This window comes from Periophthalmus magnuspinnatus, chromosome 10 (genome assembly GCF_009829125.3).
Source record: "Periophthalmus magnuspinnatus isolate fPerMag1 chromosome 10, fPerMag1.2.pri, whole genome shotgun sequence".
In the NCBI taxonomy this organism is placed as follows: domain Eukaryota; kingdom Metazoa; phylum Chordata; class Actinopteri; order Gobiiformes; family Gobiidae; genus Periophthalmus; species Periophthalmus magnuspinnatus.
The window spans coordinates 16,305,566-16,319,330 of record NC_047135.1 but is presented as its reverse complement, the minus strand read 5'-3'; the positions used below and the strand labels follow the sequence as shown (position 1 = coordinate 16,319,330).

The following is a 13,765-nucleotide window of genomic DNA, read 5'->3' as shown; positions in this document are numbered from 1 at the left end:
ATATAGTTTTGACATTCATAGTCTATAAACCAGAGAACACTGATTAGTTGTACATAAAGTGGGATATTGCAGTTTAACGATTCGGTATTTTGGCCAGTGGATACACCACTTTAATAACAGTAATAACATTGTTTCTCTTCTATGCCGTGCCAGTTCTTTTCACAAACGAGAATGAGATTCAACACCTAAACTCCACCCACAGTCAAAGTCCAAACAAGCTATTAAACTTGGCAGCTACAGACGATGATTGTGTCTGATAGTCACAGGCATAAACAGGTGAAACTGCTTCTGCAGGTGAGTAACATGCTCAGTTTAGACAAGTAAAAAAAACAACAACAAAAAACCCCAGCACATTCACATTTTATTGTCACACGAGTCCCTCTTTAACTCCATACTGTCCCCTTAAAAGTGTTGGGAAGGAAAATATGAATACATGTACCAAAAATACATATTCAGAATACTAATTTTGAGTAACTGTATACTAGTAGTTACTCTTTCATTTGGTGATATTCAGAATAGAGTTACTTTTCCTAAAATCAATCAAGAAATGAAAGGCGGTAATTGCTTGCAAAATTTAGGCTTCAGATTGCACTGAATAAGTGAGAAAAATAGAAAACTCTGCTCTTGTGCATGTGTGATTTTTCCTTCTTTAATTAGTGATGGAAATGCATAACAAACTGTGAAACAAATATATAGCTGTTTTTAATGACATGGAGTTGCATTTACATTATAACGTAAAAAGCATTCAGAGCATTAAAAATACAGTACTCTGATTGGACCATGTAACAGAATACTTTACAAAAACACCTTATTAAAACAAATAAATATAGTTTTCAATATTAATTTCATGAGCAACACTTTTCATCAGTTGAATTTACACAAAAATACTCCAATGTCTCAATCCACAGTCACAGAGCATCCAGGCTCAGATCCTCCACAGTTTAAGTCTCTGTCCAAGCCATATTCTGTATATAAATAGACATAGCTAACCTGCTAGCCACCACATTCCAAACAGGATCCTATGTAACTGCTGCTGTCAGGCTTCTCACTTTGACCTTAAATTGTTGGTTTTTGCCCTCTCTACATGATCCTGGAGTTTTTGTTTCACTATTTAGTCCCTAATATCAACATATGAACATTAATAACAGACCAATCAGATGCCTTCTTTCCCCGAGGTTGCTCAAGCTAGCCTTAGCAATTAGGTTTGTTTGACAGCGTTGCTAAGATCCCACTCTGCTAAACCAGCTTTGTGGGTGGGAAGGGACATTACTTTCTACTGCCTCGCTCCTATTGGCTCTTTGGTTCCTATGATACTTGCAGTCGGAATTCCAAATATAGAACTAGGCTCCAGATTAGCTGCTATAACTGCTAGCCTTGATGAGCTTCATTTGGAGCTGAACGCTGTGGGTGATATCACACTCCCTCACTCCACTTCTTTATACACTCAATGGTTCAAGTGCGGCGACATCGAGTTGTGACGTGGCTGCCCTTTTGTGTCTAAAATTGTCAAAGTCCCAACACATCCAAGTCCCACCCACTGCAGAGTCTTGCTCATCGCTGAGTCCCGCCCACTGCAGAGTCCCACCCACTACAGGGTCCCGCCCACTATAGGGTCCCACCCACAGAGTCCACAGGAAGTTTACAAAATAAATCACCAATAAAACAGTAAAAAGGGGCACTGGCTACGATTAGGTTCAGCACGAAAACAGGTCTGAACTATGATAGTCCTGGTATAGTCCTCATTTAGTCCTGGTTCAACCCTAGTTTAGTCCTACTTCAACCCTTGTTTAGACCTGGTTTGGTCCTGGTCTAGTCCCGGTTCACAGATAAAGGTGAACTTTGCCCTCCTGGTTTAGTTCCAGTTCACAGGTAAAGGTGGACTTTACTCTCCTGGTTTAGTGCTGGTTTAGTCCCAGTTCACAAGTAAAGGTGGCCTTTTCTCTCCTGGGTTAGTTCCAGTTCACAGGTAAAGGTGGACTTTACTCTCCTGGTTTAGTGCTGGTTTAGTCCCAGTTCACAAGTAAAGGTGGCCTTTTCTCTCCTGGGTTAGTCCTGGTTGGTATGGTATGGTATGGTATGCTTTTATTTGAAACAGGGACAGTGCACGACATTACATTGACCTTAAAAACCGGAAAGATGTATGGTGCCAGGTTATAGCATAAATACTAATTTCCACCTGTAGTCCCTGGACAGGCTGATGTTAACAGGTTAACAGGTACAGACGTACTTTGTCCTCCTGGTGCAGTCCTGGTTTAATCATGATGCAGTCTTGATTTAGACCTGTTTTAGACCCAGAGTAGTCCCAGTTCACAGGTACAGATGAACTTTGCCCTCCTGGTGCAGTCTCTGCAGGATTCCGGTCTCGTAGTCCGCGTTGTGGACTCCGGTTTTCCTGAACGCTCCAGCGAAGTGGTTCTGCTCCCAGTAATGGTGCCAGTTTCCATCTGAGTCTGCGCCAAAGCCGAACAGTGATACCTGGGCCAATCAGAGAGGAGAGAGGCATGAACCAGCCAATCAGAGAAAATGCTGTTGTGAAAATGTGTTGTCCACATTTGTGGATGCCAGGTCTTAGGTATTCAGATTCATGATTATTGTAAAACCATGCGCCATTGCTAGCAAACTGTGCAATCAGCTATGTAAAATGCTGTTTAGCTAGTGCTAACATAGCGATAGCAAAGTCCACACAAACATGGATTCATACAAATCCAAACTAACACAAACTACATTCAATAGTTTATTTCACATGGTTACTTACGATGGATATTTTCGGCTCAAGTTTGTCAAAGAAAGCAGGATGGTTGTCTCGTATATGTGCATGTAAGTTGCTTGTGTTTGTCCTCTGAGCTGTATCTTTTTCGGCAAGCTCTGCAGATTGTTGGCTCATCTTGTTGGTCTTGTTTTTCAAATTCATAATAATTCCACACACTTGACTTCACTTTCTTGAGTGGAAAATATAAATGTGCACTGTCATTGGGATCCAGATCCATGGCCTGCCCACTATTAGTCATGACGATGACTGACGGTCGTGAAGAACCATCCCCAATTCAGAACAAGCACAAAAGCTAACAGGTTTCATTGCTATGATAGAGGGCCCCCTTGTGGACAAACACCAAACCTAACATCTTGAATGTTGAAACCGGAAACATGAGGCAGTCTGATGCCATAACGGCGATTAAAATTGTCTGCGATGATCATGATTATTAAAAAATGCAATGAACGATTAACTGCTGACCTTTTTTATTGAGACTAATGATATTATCGTATATCGTCCCATCCCTAGTCTCTCCTGGTCTAGTCCTGGTTTCAGTCCACCTGGTCTAGTCCTGGTCCATACCTGGTCGCAGGTGTGCAGGGCATAGATGACCGCGGTGAATCCAGTGGACGGGTAGCGCCCATGGCTCTGGGTCCAGTGCTCATGCACATATCTGAAGAAGTCCGGACTCAAGACCAAGACCCGGTCTGGATCTGCTGAGACCCGGTCCTTCACCCGCATGTAGGTCCTGCGCCAATCAGAGGAGAGAAGGTTTAAATGGGCCAATCAGAGGAGAGCAGGCTTAAATAAGCCAATCAGAAGAGAGAGGGTTTAAATGGGCCAATCAGAGGAGAGAGGGATTAAAAGAGCCAATAAAAGATATTAAAAACACACAGCCATATTTACAAAACAATGTGTGCTAGACAACTCTGGCCTAAACCAGGAATAAACAAGGTCTAAACCAGGTCCAACACAGGTCTAAACCAGCAGGTCTAAACCAGCAAGACTAAACCAGGTCTGAACAAGCAGGTCTAAACCCGGTCTAACCCTGGTCTAAACTCGGTTTAACCCAAGTTTAAACCCATGTCTAGCCCTAAGTCTAAACCAGGTCTTAACCTAGCTTAACCCCAGTCTAAACCAACTCTAACCCGGTCTAGCCCAGTCTCAGAGGTCTCACTCACATGGTGATGTCTCCTGTGGATAGCGCGCTTCGTACCCACTCTAGGTCTAGGATCTTGAAGGGCACAAGGACCATGTGGACACCAGGCTGCAGGTCCATGGCACTCTCTGGGTACAGGAAGTGATGCGTGCTCCGATTTCCCACATCCTGTTCGAAGCCCGTTGTCACAGCTTTGTTCATTCTAAGCAAGATGGCCGACACAAACACAGTTCAGTCATACACAGAGGAGGAACATCTCATTTTTAAAAATACAGTGAAATCTCATGTCCCCTTAGTTTATTTATACAGACAGAGAAAACTGAGCTTTGTGACAGTTTCTGTTCCATGTGAAAAGGCCACCATAGACTACATAAAGAAGTGGACTAAGGAAGTGTGACCCATAGCGTTCGGCTTCAGTCAAATGAAGCTTGTCGAGCCTAGCCGTTTTAGAGATGAATATTTCGACCGTGAGTATCATAGCAACCAAAGAACCCATCCCTCCTGAGCGGACATTTAGCAACACTATCAATTAAACCTGTTGCTAATGCTAGCGGGCGCGATCTCGGGAACATTAATAACAGACAAATCAGGTGTCTCCTGGTTATTAATGTTAATTTCTCTACCAAGGACCACATCACAACAATGGCACACAATAAAAATATTTATTGATGATATGAATAGATGTGGTGGCTGGATAGAGACTTAGGATGGGGGCTCTGTCTCAAGCAGTTAGCCCAGCAGATTCAGGACCCCCAAAGGTGGGTGGGAGAGAGATGGCAATCAGGTTTCAGAGACCTGGAATTAGAACAGCTCGAACGGCAAATTTGTTAGAGAAGCAAAGACAGTTGCAGGAACTGTGAGATTGCTGGAGAATGAGACGTTCTCTTGTAGACGATGTTGACTGTTCTAGTATTGTCAGAATGAATGAAAATGCCCCTTCTGGACTACTCAGACCCCCAAAGAATGGCTGTAATAATGATGGAGTAGAGTTCGAATGAGACAGAAGACTGATCATCCAACTCGGTTCAGGGGCTCTGTTCTCCATTTGCTTGTTTCCTGTGAATGTAGATTAATCTGTCTGTTGACCACTGTCATAGTTTGATTTTCTAACTTCCTGTTGGTTGATCTTCTTCATCCCTAAGAAGCAACTGCTGTTTGAACTGGCTCGTGAGCAATTTACTTACTCATGAGCTCTGCCCACCACGTAACGTGACTGCATGACCAGTTCCAATCAGAGTCATGCAGCAAGAGTGGAGAGCTAGACTAAATCTTGCGAAACCAACTTCTTGGTGCTTTGAGGATTTAAAACATTAAAAGGTCCTGTATTACACAAAATTGACTCTTGTGAGCTTTATAATGTTGTTACATGCTCAAAAGTATACCTTTATTTTATTCACACATGAAACAAAATAAAATATAATAATCCTTTATTATTAGTTTTTCTACATCTTCAAAGCTAAAAATGCTCTGTTCCACCTTGTGATGTCATGTAGTGGTAGTTTTAATGTTAACAGCTACCTTTTACCCTTAGTTCAGTAGAGATTGCCCATTGCCTACTACACTGAGCCTAAATGAGCCGCCTGGCTAAACCAGTTTAGGCTGAATGATTATGTTAAGTAGGTCTTAGGTGTGTGGCTCAATAGACCTAGCCTACGAACAGAAACTGTAAACAATAGCTGTTTATAGTTTCAGTGTAGTTAGCTCCTCCCTTCAGATAGAAGGGTGGTGTTCACCAGCAATCTGACCAGAACTGAAGAACCGGCTTGGATGAGCAGCGAAATGTTTTCACTCCTACAACTTTTTGTCCAGTTGACAGATTTAACTTTGGATTTTACTAGCGATCAAAACATAGCGTAATATGGCCCCTGCCCCTCACCTGAACACAAACTGGTGCGAGTCTATGAGCGGACCATAACCAGACTTCTGGAGGTTCCCAGAGTTTCCCACCACAGCACAGGTTCGGCACAATGACGGGTGGGGCTTCGGCTGCTCCACGGGTGGGGCTATTACCGTAAACAGCTCCGACATTACTTCCTGTAGAGGGCGGCTGTTTTTCGAACGTTGGAGAGACTGAATACAGAAAACCAGCATTAAACCAGGACTAAATCAGGACTGAACCAGGATTAAACCTGGGCTGAACCAGGTCTAAACCAGGACTAAATCAGGACTGAACCAGGATTAAGCCTGGGCTGAACCAGGTCTAAACCAGGACTAACCTAGGTCTAAACCATTACTAAACCAGAGTGGAAGTTGTTTACCAACAGCTTATTAACTTTCTCCAAATGAACAACTTTGTGGATGTTTTCCAGTCAGGTTTTAGACCCCACCACAGTACTGAGACTGCTCTTATCAAGATGACAAATGACATCCACCTGAACACTGAGGCAGGCAAAGTCTCAGTCTTGATCCTGTTAGATCTGAGTGCTGCCTTTGACGCTGTCGATCATGGGATCCTCTTACAGAGACTAGGGAACTGGGTGGGCATCTCTGGTATGGCACTAAACTGGTCCAAATCCTATCTAGAAGACAGGGAGTGCTTCGTGAAATTGGAAAATGTGTCTCAGATAAAATGCAACTGATCTGTGGGATGCCCCAGGGGTCAATCCTGGGACCTCTGTTGTTCAATCTCTACATGCTGCCATTGTGCCAGTTAATATGCAGCAATAATGTGTCCTACCACAACTATGCAGATGACACTAAGATCTATGTCTCACTGACAGCAGGTGAATATGGACCAGTGGATTCACTCTGCCACTGCATCCAACAGATCAGTGTGTGGAGGGAAAACAACTTTCTCCAGCTAAACTCAGACAAGACTGAAGTCATAGTCTTTGATCCACAAAAATATAGAGAAAACGTCAGCAGTCATCTCCAGTCTCTCTCTCTAAAACCTTCAAATCAGACTCAAAATGGTTCTGATTAGCTGTGCATATGACTAAAATTCTTCTCACTCTTCTCTTTTAATGTTAATTTTATGATAATTAATGATTGTTTATGTTTTGGTTTGTTGTATTGTGATTTTAATGTCTTTCTTATTCTGTAAAGCATTTTGAATTACTTTGTGTACGAATTGTGCTATTTATATTGTGTATATATTGTATTATAATTGTATTATATTGTGCTATATAAATAAACTTTCCTTGCCTTGTCTAAACCTGTTTTAAACCAGGACTAAACTAGGACTAAACCAGAACTATACCAGGTCTCACCATCCACCAGCTGAGGGCCTGGGGGTCGATGCTTTGGTTTTGCATCAGGATTGGCTGCTTCTGGGGGTCGAATCTTTGTTTGAACCAATCAGAGCTCACCGCATCAAAGACACAGGAGTCACAGCCACATGACCTGAAACACAATCAAAAGAAATATAAAACATTAAAATATTAATAAATAAGTCACAATTACTCACATATTCATGAACACATGACATCTGACCCACCGTTTCTCCACTTCCTGGTTCTGTTTCAAAGAGGAGGCGGTGTCATCAGGCAAGAGGTGTGACCTGGGGTCTGAAGTCACAGGCTCCACCCCCTGCACACCTGAGGAGACAGATACATGATGGGAAAGAAGTTTTTGAGTCCACATTGTGCATCACGCACACACTTAAGCTGTTGTTTTAATATAGAGTTGTCATCCAAACGAAAAAGAATAAACATACAGATTGTGTCTGAATGTCCATACTTCTCCCTACTTACAGGACTATTTAAGGGTCACGAAATTTTTTGTGGTTTCCAAATTTCCAGTGAGTGAAAAGCTAGTGCACTCAAAATTTCCCACAATACATCTTAAAATGTAGTGGTAGTGGTCTTTAGACTGGTCAATATAGACCACAATGCATTGTGAGAATTGGACAAAAGCGGCCAACGGCAGGTCTTGAACTGGACATAACATGACTGAAGGAAAGCACATAGAAGCTCTGGGTTATCACACTGTTGATCACTGATTATGGATAAAACACTTAAACAGTTGCTGTATAAAGCTACTAACGTTAGCAGCTTACCTTACCTCGAATTTTAAAGAGTGATCATTTCCACATCTCAGACAAAAAGCTGAATAATCCAGTCCATTTATGTGAGCTTCAGCTTGACAAAAATGTGTATAGTTATTTTTAGTCCATCATTATTTATGACAGAAAATAAGATTTTAGCCTCTGAGTTTAGTCTTTAGACTTTTTTCTACCCAGACACCAGTCACATGACCCGAGTGTAGTGAGCTGGGTGTCCGAAGCACTTTGTGAATGAGGCACTATAGCACAGGGCTATGGAGAGTGAGGGGCTAGGGGAGACATTCAGACACAATCACAGAGTAACAGTTTAAAGTCCAATCACACTTTGCACTTTCCCAGGACCCTCTCGCTGTGAGCTCGGAAGGCTAACCACTCTGCCAGCATGAGAACAAGAGACTCACCTCTGTGCAGGTGTGTGGGTGGAGCCTGGGATGCGCTGGGGCTGTGAGGGGGTGGGGCTAGAGACAGGAAGTGGCTGTGTGTGGCAAGCATGAGGAAGAGCACAGCGGTGGCTAGCATTAGCGCACACAGCCACCTCCTCATCGCCATGACAACAGGGGTGGGGGGAGGGCTAACCCTGTGATGTCATCTGCAGTGAACAGGGGTGTGGCCATGCATCATCAGCATCAGGTGACCTCCATAAAAGGACACTTCCTGTGGGACAGACACTGATAAGTCCTTTTGGATCAAGCCACTGTAATTAAATATGTATGATCTGGTTTGGACCTGGTTCAGTTCTGGTTCAGTCCTAGTTCAGTCCTGGTTTAGCCCCAGTTCAATCCTGGTTCAGGGCTGATTTAGTCCTGGTTCAGTTTCTGTTGTTTGTTTGTTGTTGTTGTTGTCATGTTTGGACCTGTCTGATCATGCTGTGTTCAGCCAGCGGGCATGGGTCATGTGACTGTGAGCAAGAGCTGTGATTGACTGAGAGGAGCTGCCTCCTAGAGAATGACATCCTCACAGAATCACCAAAATAAAAACATAAGAAATATGTGTCAAAAACATATGGATTAGGATCCTAACCAAACCTGGCTGGTCCTTACCAGGATCCTAACCAGACCTCACCTGGTTAGTCCTGACCAGGATCTTGTGTAGACATTTAGTAGGATTCACATCTGAGAGACTGAAATCTGAACTTTAAACTGTCAAGAATCCCATACATTTCAGAACATACTTGTAGATATATAAACGAAGAGGGAGAGCATCTGACACACAGCATCTAAATTTGGGGTCAAAGTTCGGGAGATTAAAGTTTGGGAGGTTAAAGTTCTTGTGGGGACAGAGGTGGGACTTCCTGTCACTTTTATTACTTCAGCTGTCACCCACCCACACACACACCTCTCTCTCCTCTTGAGGTGTGAGTGTCCCCCCCTCCCTCTTTTCCTCCTCTCTTCTTCCTCCTCTCTCCCTTCACCCTCAGCTCTTCCTCTCTGCCCCTCCCACCCCCCCTCTCTCCTCTTCCCTCCCCCTCTTTCCTCTCCCTCTCTTCCTCCTCTCTCTCCTTTCCCTCGCTCTCTCTTTGTGTCTTGAGGAGGTGTGAGTTTCTGTATTTGTCACATCTTTGTAAATGAGTCATATTCAGACATTAAGCTCTTTTCTCGCCTTCTTGCTTTAGGTCAAAGAGAACTTTCTAGTTATATTGTCTGGTTTTTAGACCAGTTTGACGCTTCCTCCGAACAGAAACTTTGAGCTCACTTCCTGTTTCCGATAACCCCGCACTTCCTGTTTAAGAAAAATAAGATCAAGCTCAAACACCTCCTTCTCTCCTCCTTCTCTGCTCCTGTGTCCTCCTGCCTGCTCATGTCTGCTCCTGTCTGCTCCTGTCTGCTCCTGTCTGCTACTGCCTGCTCCTGTCTGCGCTTGTTTGCCCCTGTCTGCTTCTCTGGCTCTGCTCCTGTCTGCTCTTATCACTCCCTTAGGACTTTGAGGCATGTGTTTGGACCACTGTCTCTCAGAAAGCAAACAAGAGGGTCAGAGGAGCAGAAGACAGGGTCAGAAGATTCAAAGAGAGGGTGAGAGAAGCAATGGAGCAGAGGGTCAGATGGAGCAGAGGAGCAGGTCAGAGGAGCATAGGAGACGGTCAGAGGAACAAAGAAGCAGAGGAGAGGGTCAGATGGAGCAGAGAAACAAAGGAGAGGGTCAGAGAAGCAGAGGAAAGGGTCAGAGGAGGAGAGGCTTAGAGGAGCCACGGAGGCAGAGGAGCAGGACTCAGGCGTGTTTATTGTTTTATAATGTGTTTCTGATTAAGTCAAAGAAATGGAGGCTATTGACCAAAGACTAAACCAGAACTAAATCAGAACTAAACCAGGATTAAACCAGGACTAAACATGGTATTGACCTGTACTGTGGTCAGATATTCTAAGGTCTTTTTTGTAAAAACAAACAAAGGAACAGATGGTTTTACAGCTCTACAGATGAGACACGCATGTGTCCTAAAGTTTAAACTACTGCTACTATAGTAGGACTAAACCAAGGCTAAACCAGTACATGTTTAGGATGTGGAGAAGATTAAATTTCCAACAAAAATCCTCAGAGTCTGTCATTAAGCATCCAATCAGAGCTCAGGAGGAAAGATCTGCCTAGCAACAGCTCCGCCCTATGATCACTCTGACCACAGACCAGACCAGGTCTGAACCAAGACTAGAGCAGAACTAGGCCGGGACTGGACCAGGACTGGACCGAAACTTGATCATGGCTAGACCAGGACTAGACCAGTCCAAAGAAATACTAAACCAGGACTGAACCAAGACTAAACCAGGACTGAACTTGGACTAAATTGGGACAAAACGAGGACTAACCCGGGACTAAATCAGGTCTAAATCAGGACCAGGATTTGCTAACACTAAATCTGGATTTAAACCGGTTCAACAGTAAAGTCCAAACTTAAAACAGTCTCAAGTCAAAGCTTAACTTTTTCAGACTCAAACTAAACTCATTTTCACTGGGGTGAAGTACTACTCAAAGTGTACTTCAAAACAAAGTAATCCAGTCTGTGTACTCTCAGAAGTCCTATGTAGTACTTTGTAGTACTCTAATGAAGCCAGCGCTGCTCTACATAAACTGTTATTACATTAGAACACGATCAGTTCTGATTATTCACTTAGTCCTGGTCCAGCCTTGATCAGACCTGGTTTTAAGTCCGGGTTTAGATCTGGATTAGTCCTGCTTTAGACCCTGTTTAAGTCATGGTTTAGATCTGGGTTAGTCTTGTTTTAGGCCCTGTTTAAGTCCTGGTTTAGATCTGGGCTAGTTCCACTTTAGACCATGTTTGAGTCCTGGTTTAGATCTGGGTTTGTCCTGCTTTGGACCCTGAAGTCCTGGTTTAGTTCTGGGTTAGTTCTCCTTCAGACCCTGTTTAAGTCCTGGTTTAGATCTGGGTTAGTCCTGCTTTAGACTCTGTTTAAGTCCTGGTTTAGTCCTGCTTTAGGTCCTCTTCTAGTCCACTTTTAGTGCAGTTTAGGTCTGGTTCTCAACTTTAAAGTTAAAATAATAGCATCACTCCGGAAAGAGCCGAACTGAGCCGAATTTACGGGGTCTGACGGAACTTACCGGGACGTGTGCGTCAGTGCGTGCTCCGGGGCTCGAGCGCTTGTGTCCGTGTGCGTGAGGTTTACCGTCACGCCCCGCCCCACCGGAAGCTTGGGAAACAGGGGCGGGGCTTCGCAGAGTTTGGGGAAAAAAGCATCAAAGTACTTTGGGGGCTTCTACTACTACTACTACTACTACTACTACTACTACTACTACTACTACTAGGCCCACTACTACTACTAGGCTACTACTTACTACTACTGGGTTACTACTACTGCTACTATTAGTACCACTGCTACTGCTGCTATTAATATTACTACTGCTACTGTTACAACTACTACTATTAGTACTATTAGTACTCCTCCCACTACTATTAGCCTACTACTGGTGCTACTACTGCTACTACTACTCCTGCTACTATTACCGGTACACTAATAGTAGTGTAACCCTTATATTTTGTTTTCACCAGTCTCTGGAGGCTGTGGATATGCCGGGTTACAGTTAGATATAGTATGTGTTATCTTCTTCTTGCTTTTTCCCTTGCTACCCAAAAACCAACACGGCAGGACAGTGCACCGCTCAACTGTTTTTATTCAGCAACTCTCAATTCTTCCCAACTTAACATGTGCGCGCCCTAATGCGCGTTCCTTGGTGCGCTCCCCAAAATGAGCTGTACCGAAACAAAAATAGGAACCAAAATTATTATTAAGTAAATGTACCTTACCCAACATAAAATAATAAATAAATATGAATTATTAATAAAATAAATACAAGGCAATAAACAAAATACTAATGTCCCCAAATTAATGTTAATACATAAAATAACATACATCAAATAAATGAAAGGTTACAGTAGCACTACTCCTACCTCCTGTGCCTGAAGTTCTGCAGTCCGCGGGGGCTGGTTATTGGGGGGTCAGGAGGGGTCAAAGGTCAGGTTTATTTAGACGCACTGCAAGACGCTCCGCAGAACAGACCAGAGACTAACTATTCTGTCTGCAATCGGACACCAAGATTTACTAATGCGAAAAGCATCGAAACAACTCTTCTGTCCTGAGCTTTGTTTTAACACAATCAGACCAGAAAGAGCAGACTCACTTGGAACTGCACTAGGTGAGCTGACTTGTGTTATTAAGCAAGTCTCACATAAAATCACAGTCACAAGCTAGCTAGCAATAGCCAAAGGTTTTTCAGTTTGCCACTCACCTAAAGTGAATGCAATTTCTGCTCAAGTAGATATTTAGTGAATACTAGCATTAATTTCAGAGTCTTATCAGCCTGCGTTTCAGACTCTCTTCTCTGCTCTTCAGCCCTCCCTCTCCTTACTCTCTTCTACTCTCACTGTCTCCCTTCAACATCACACTTTATGTAACTTAAATACTGCAGTTTTATGCTGAAGGGCAAATTAAGATTTTGTATTTATATGCTAAATAAATGGCAACATTATTTATAACTGTCCATAACTTTAATGAAAATCAACAACACAAAATCCATCAGCTTTTGGGATTTTATATTTATAAAAAGAATAATTATATCTTTGTCATTTTAGTATTTTACATTTTTACCTTTGTCCTTGGTCTTCACGCCTACTTGGAAATAAAATATATAGGTCTATAAATACAAAAATACCCACCACTGCAAAATAACAATGTAAAAGCATAATTGAACTACTACTATGTTGGACGAAACATGGACTAATTTACTTTTGTTAGACCTAGGAAAGTGACGGAAGAGTTTTTAAAGTGGGCGGGAGAGTTTTTAAAGTGGATGAAAGAGTTGCAGATCAGAGTTTTGTTAGGGCAAGGTATTTCTTATAATTCTACCAGAAACAGATACAAGTCCAAGGATTTAGCATGCTGCACCTCCCCAACCCATGGTTATATGATCTAAACTCATCTTCAAATTTCCAAAACAAACTTTCTTTGCCAAAAATTAAAGTTAAATGATTTTAATATTTTTCTTTCATACTTGTGAGTATGTGATCAATTTCAAATGAAGGCAATTTACCAAATAATTAGCCCAACAATATAATTAGTCTATAGTTTAAAGTTTAACCAAGTCTAAATGATGCAAGATTAAAGTTTGTGGTGTTCATATTTAAAATGGTACAGTCTGATGTTTTGACAGTCTATGTTTTGTTCAATACAAAGACAGATCAATATTTTTAAAATCTATTTGGCTGTGAGAATTTTATTTTAGCACTATTTAAATAAATTGGTTTAGATGATTTTATATTTAATTAGATCCTGCTGAAATTTAAATTAACAATTCAAACCTTATGTTTTTATTTATTAAATCTTTCCTCACTTTGAATTTAGAATATTTA

The 13,765-nt window shown here is 42.3% G+C and overlaps 1 protein-coding gene across 2 annotated transcripts; it reads right to left on the bottom strand.

The window, feature by feature from the left end:
* Positions 1 to 348: 348 nt before the first annotated feature.
* st3gal8 (ST3 beta-galactoside alpha-2,3-sialyltransferase 8) lies at positions 349 to 11,509 on the bottom strand. Of its 2 annotated transcripts, XR_008648847.1 has the most exons (9): positions 11,461 to 11,509; positions 8,316 to 8,568; positions 7,348 to 7,447; positions 7,121 to 7,253; positions 5,788 to 5,981; positions 3,934 to 4,113; positions 3,335 to 3,500; positions 1,620 to 2,475; positions 349 to 1,588 (listed from the first exon to the last, which is right to left on the bottom strand). XR_008648847.1 is itself a non-coding variant. In XM_033974102.2 (8 exons), exons 2-8 carry the CDS (start codon positions 8,461 to 8,463, stop codon positions 2,308 to 2,310), a joined length of 1,089 nt encoding a protein of 362 aa, XP_033829993.1. In that variant the 5' UTR covers positions 8,464 to 8,568; positions 11,461 to 11,509; the 3' UTR covers positions 349 to 2,307. The 2 variants fall into 2 exon arrangements, 1 of the variants encoding a protein (XP_033829993.1); XM_033974102.2 differs by having other exon boundaries at positions 349 to 2,475.
* Between the last annotated feature and the right edge of the window lie 2,256 nt (positions 11,510 to 13,765).

Excerpts from the sequence above, each read along its gene's own strand:
- st3gal8 (XM_033974102.2), bottom strand. The coding sequence starts at position 8,463 with ATGGCGATGAGGAGGTGGCTGTGTGCGCTAATGCTAGCCACCGCTGTG. Across the intron at positions 7,448-8,315 it reads ACCCACACACCTGCACAGAG|GTGTGCAGGGGGTGGAGCCT; the intron begins GTGAGTCTCTTG and ends CTGTCTCCTCAG. Across the intron at positions 5,982-7,120 it reads AGGCCCTCAGCTGGTGGATG|TCTCTCCAACGTTCGAAAAA; the intron begins GTGAGACCTGGT and ends TTCTGTATTCAG.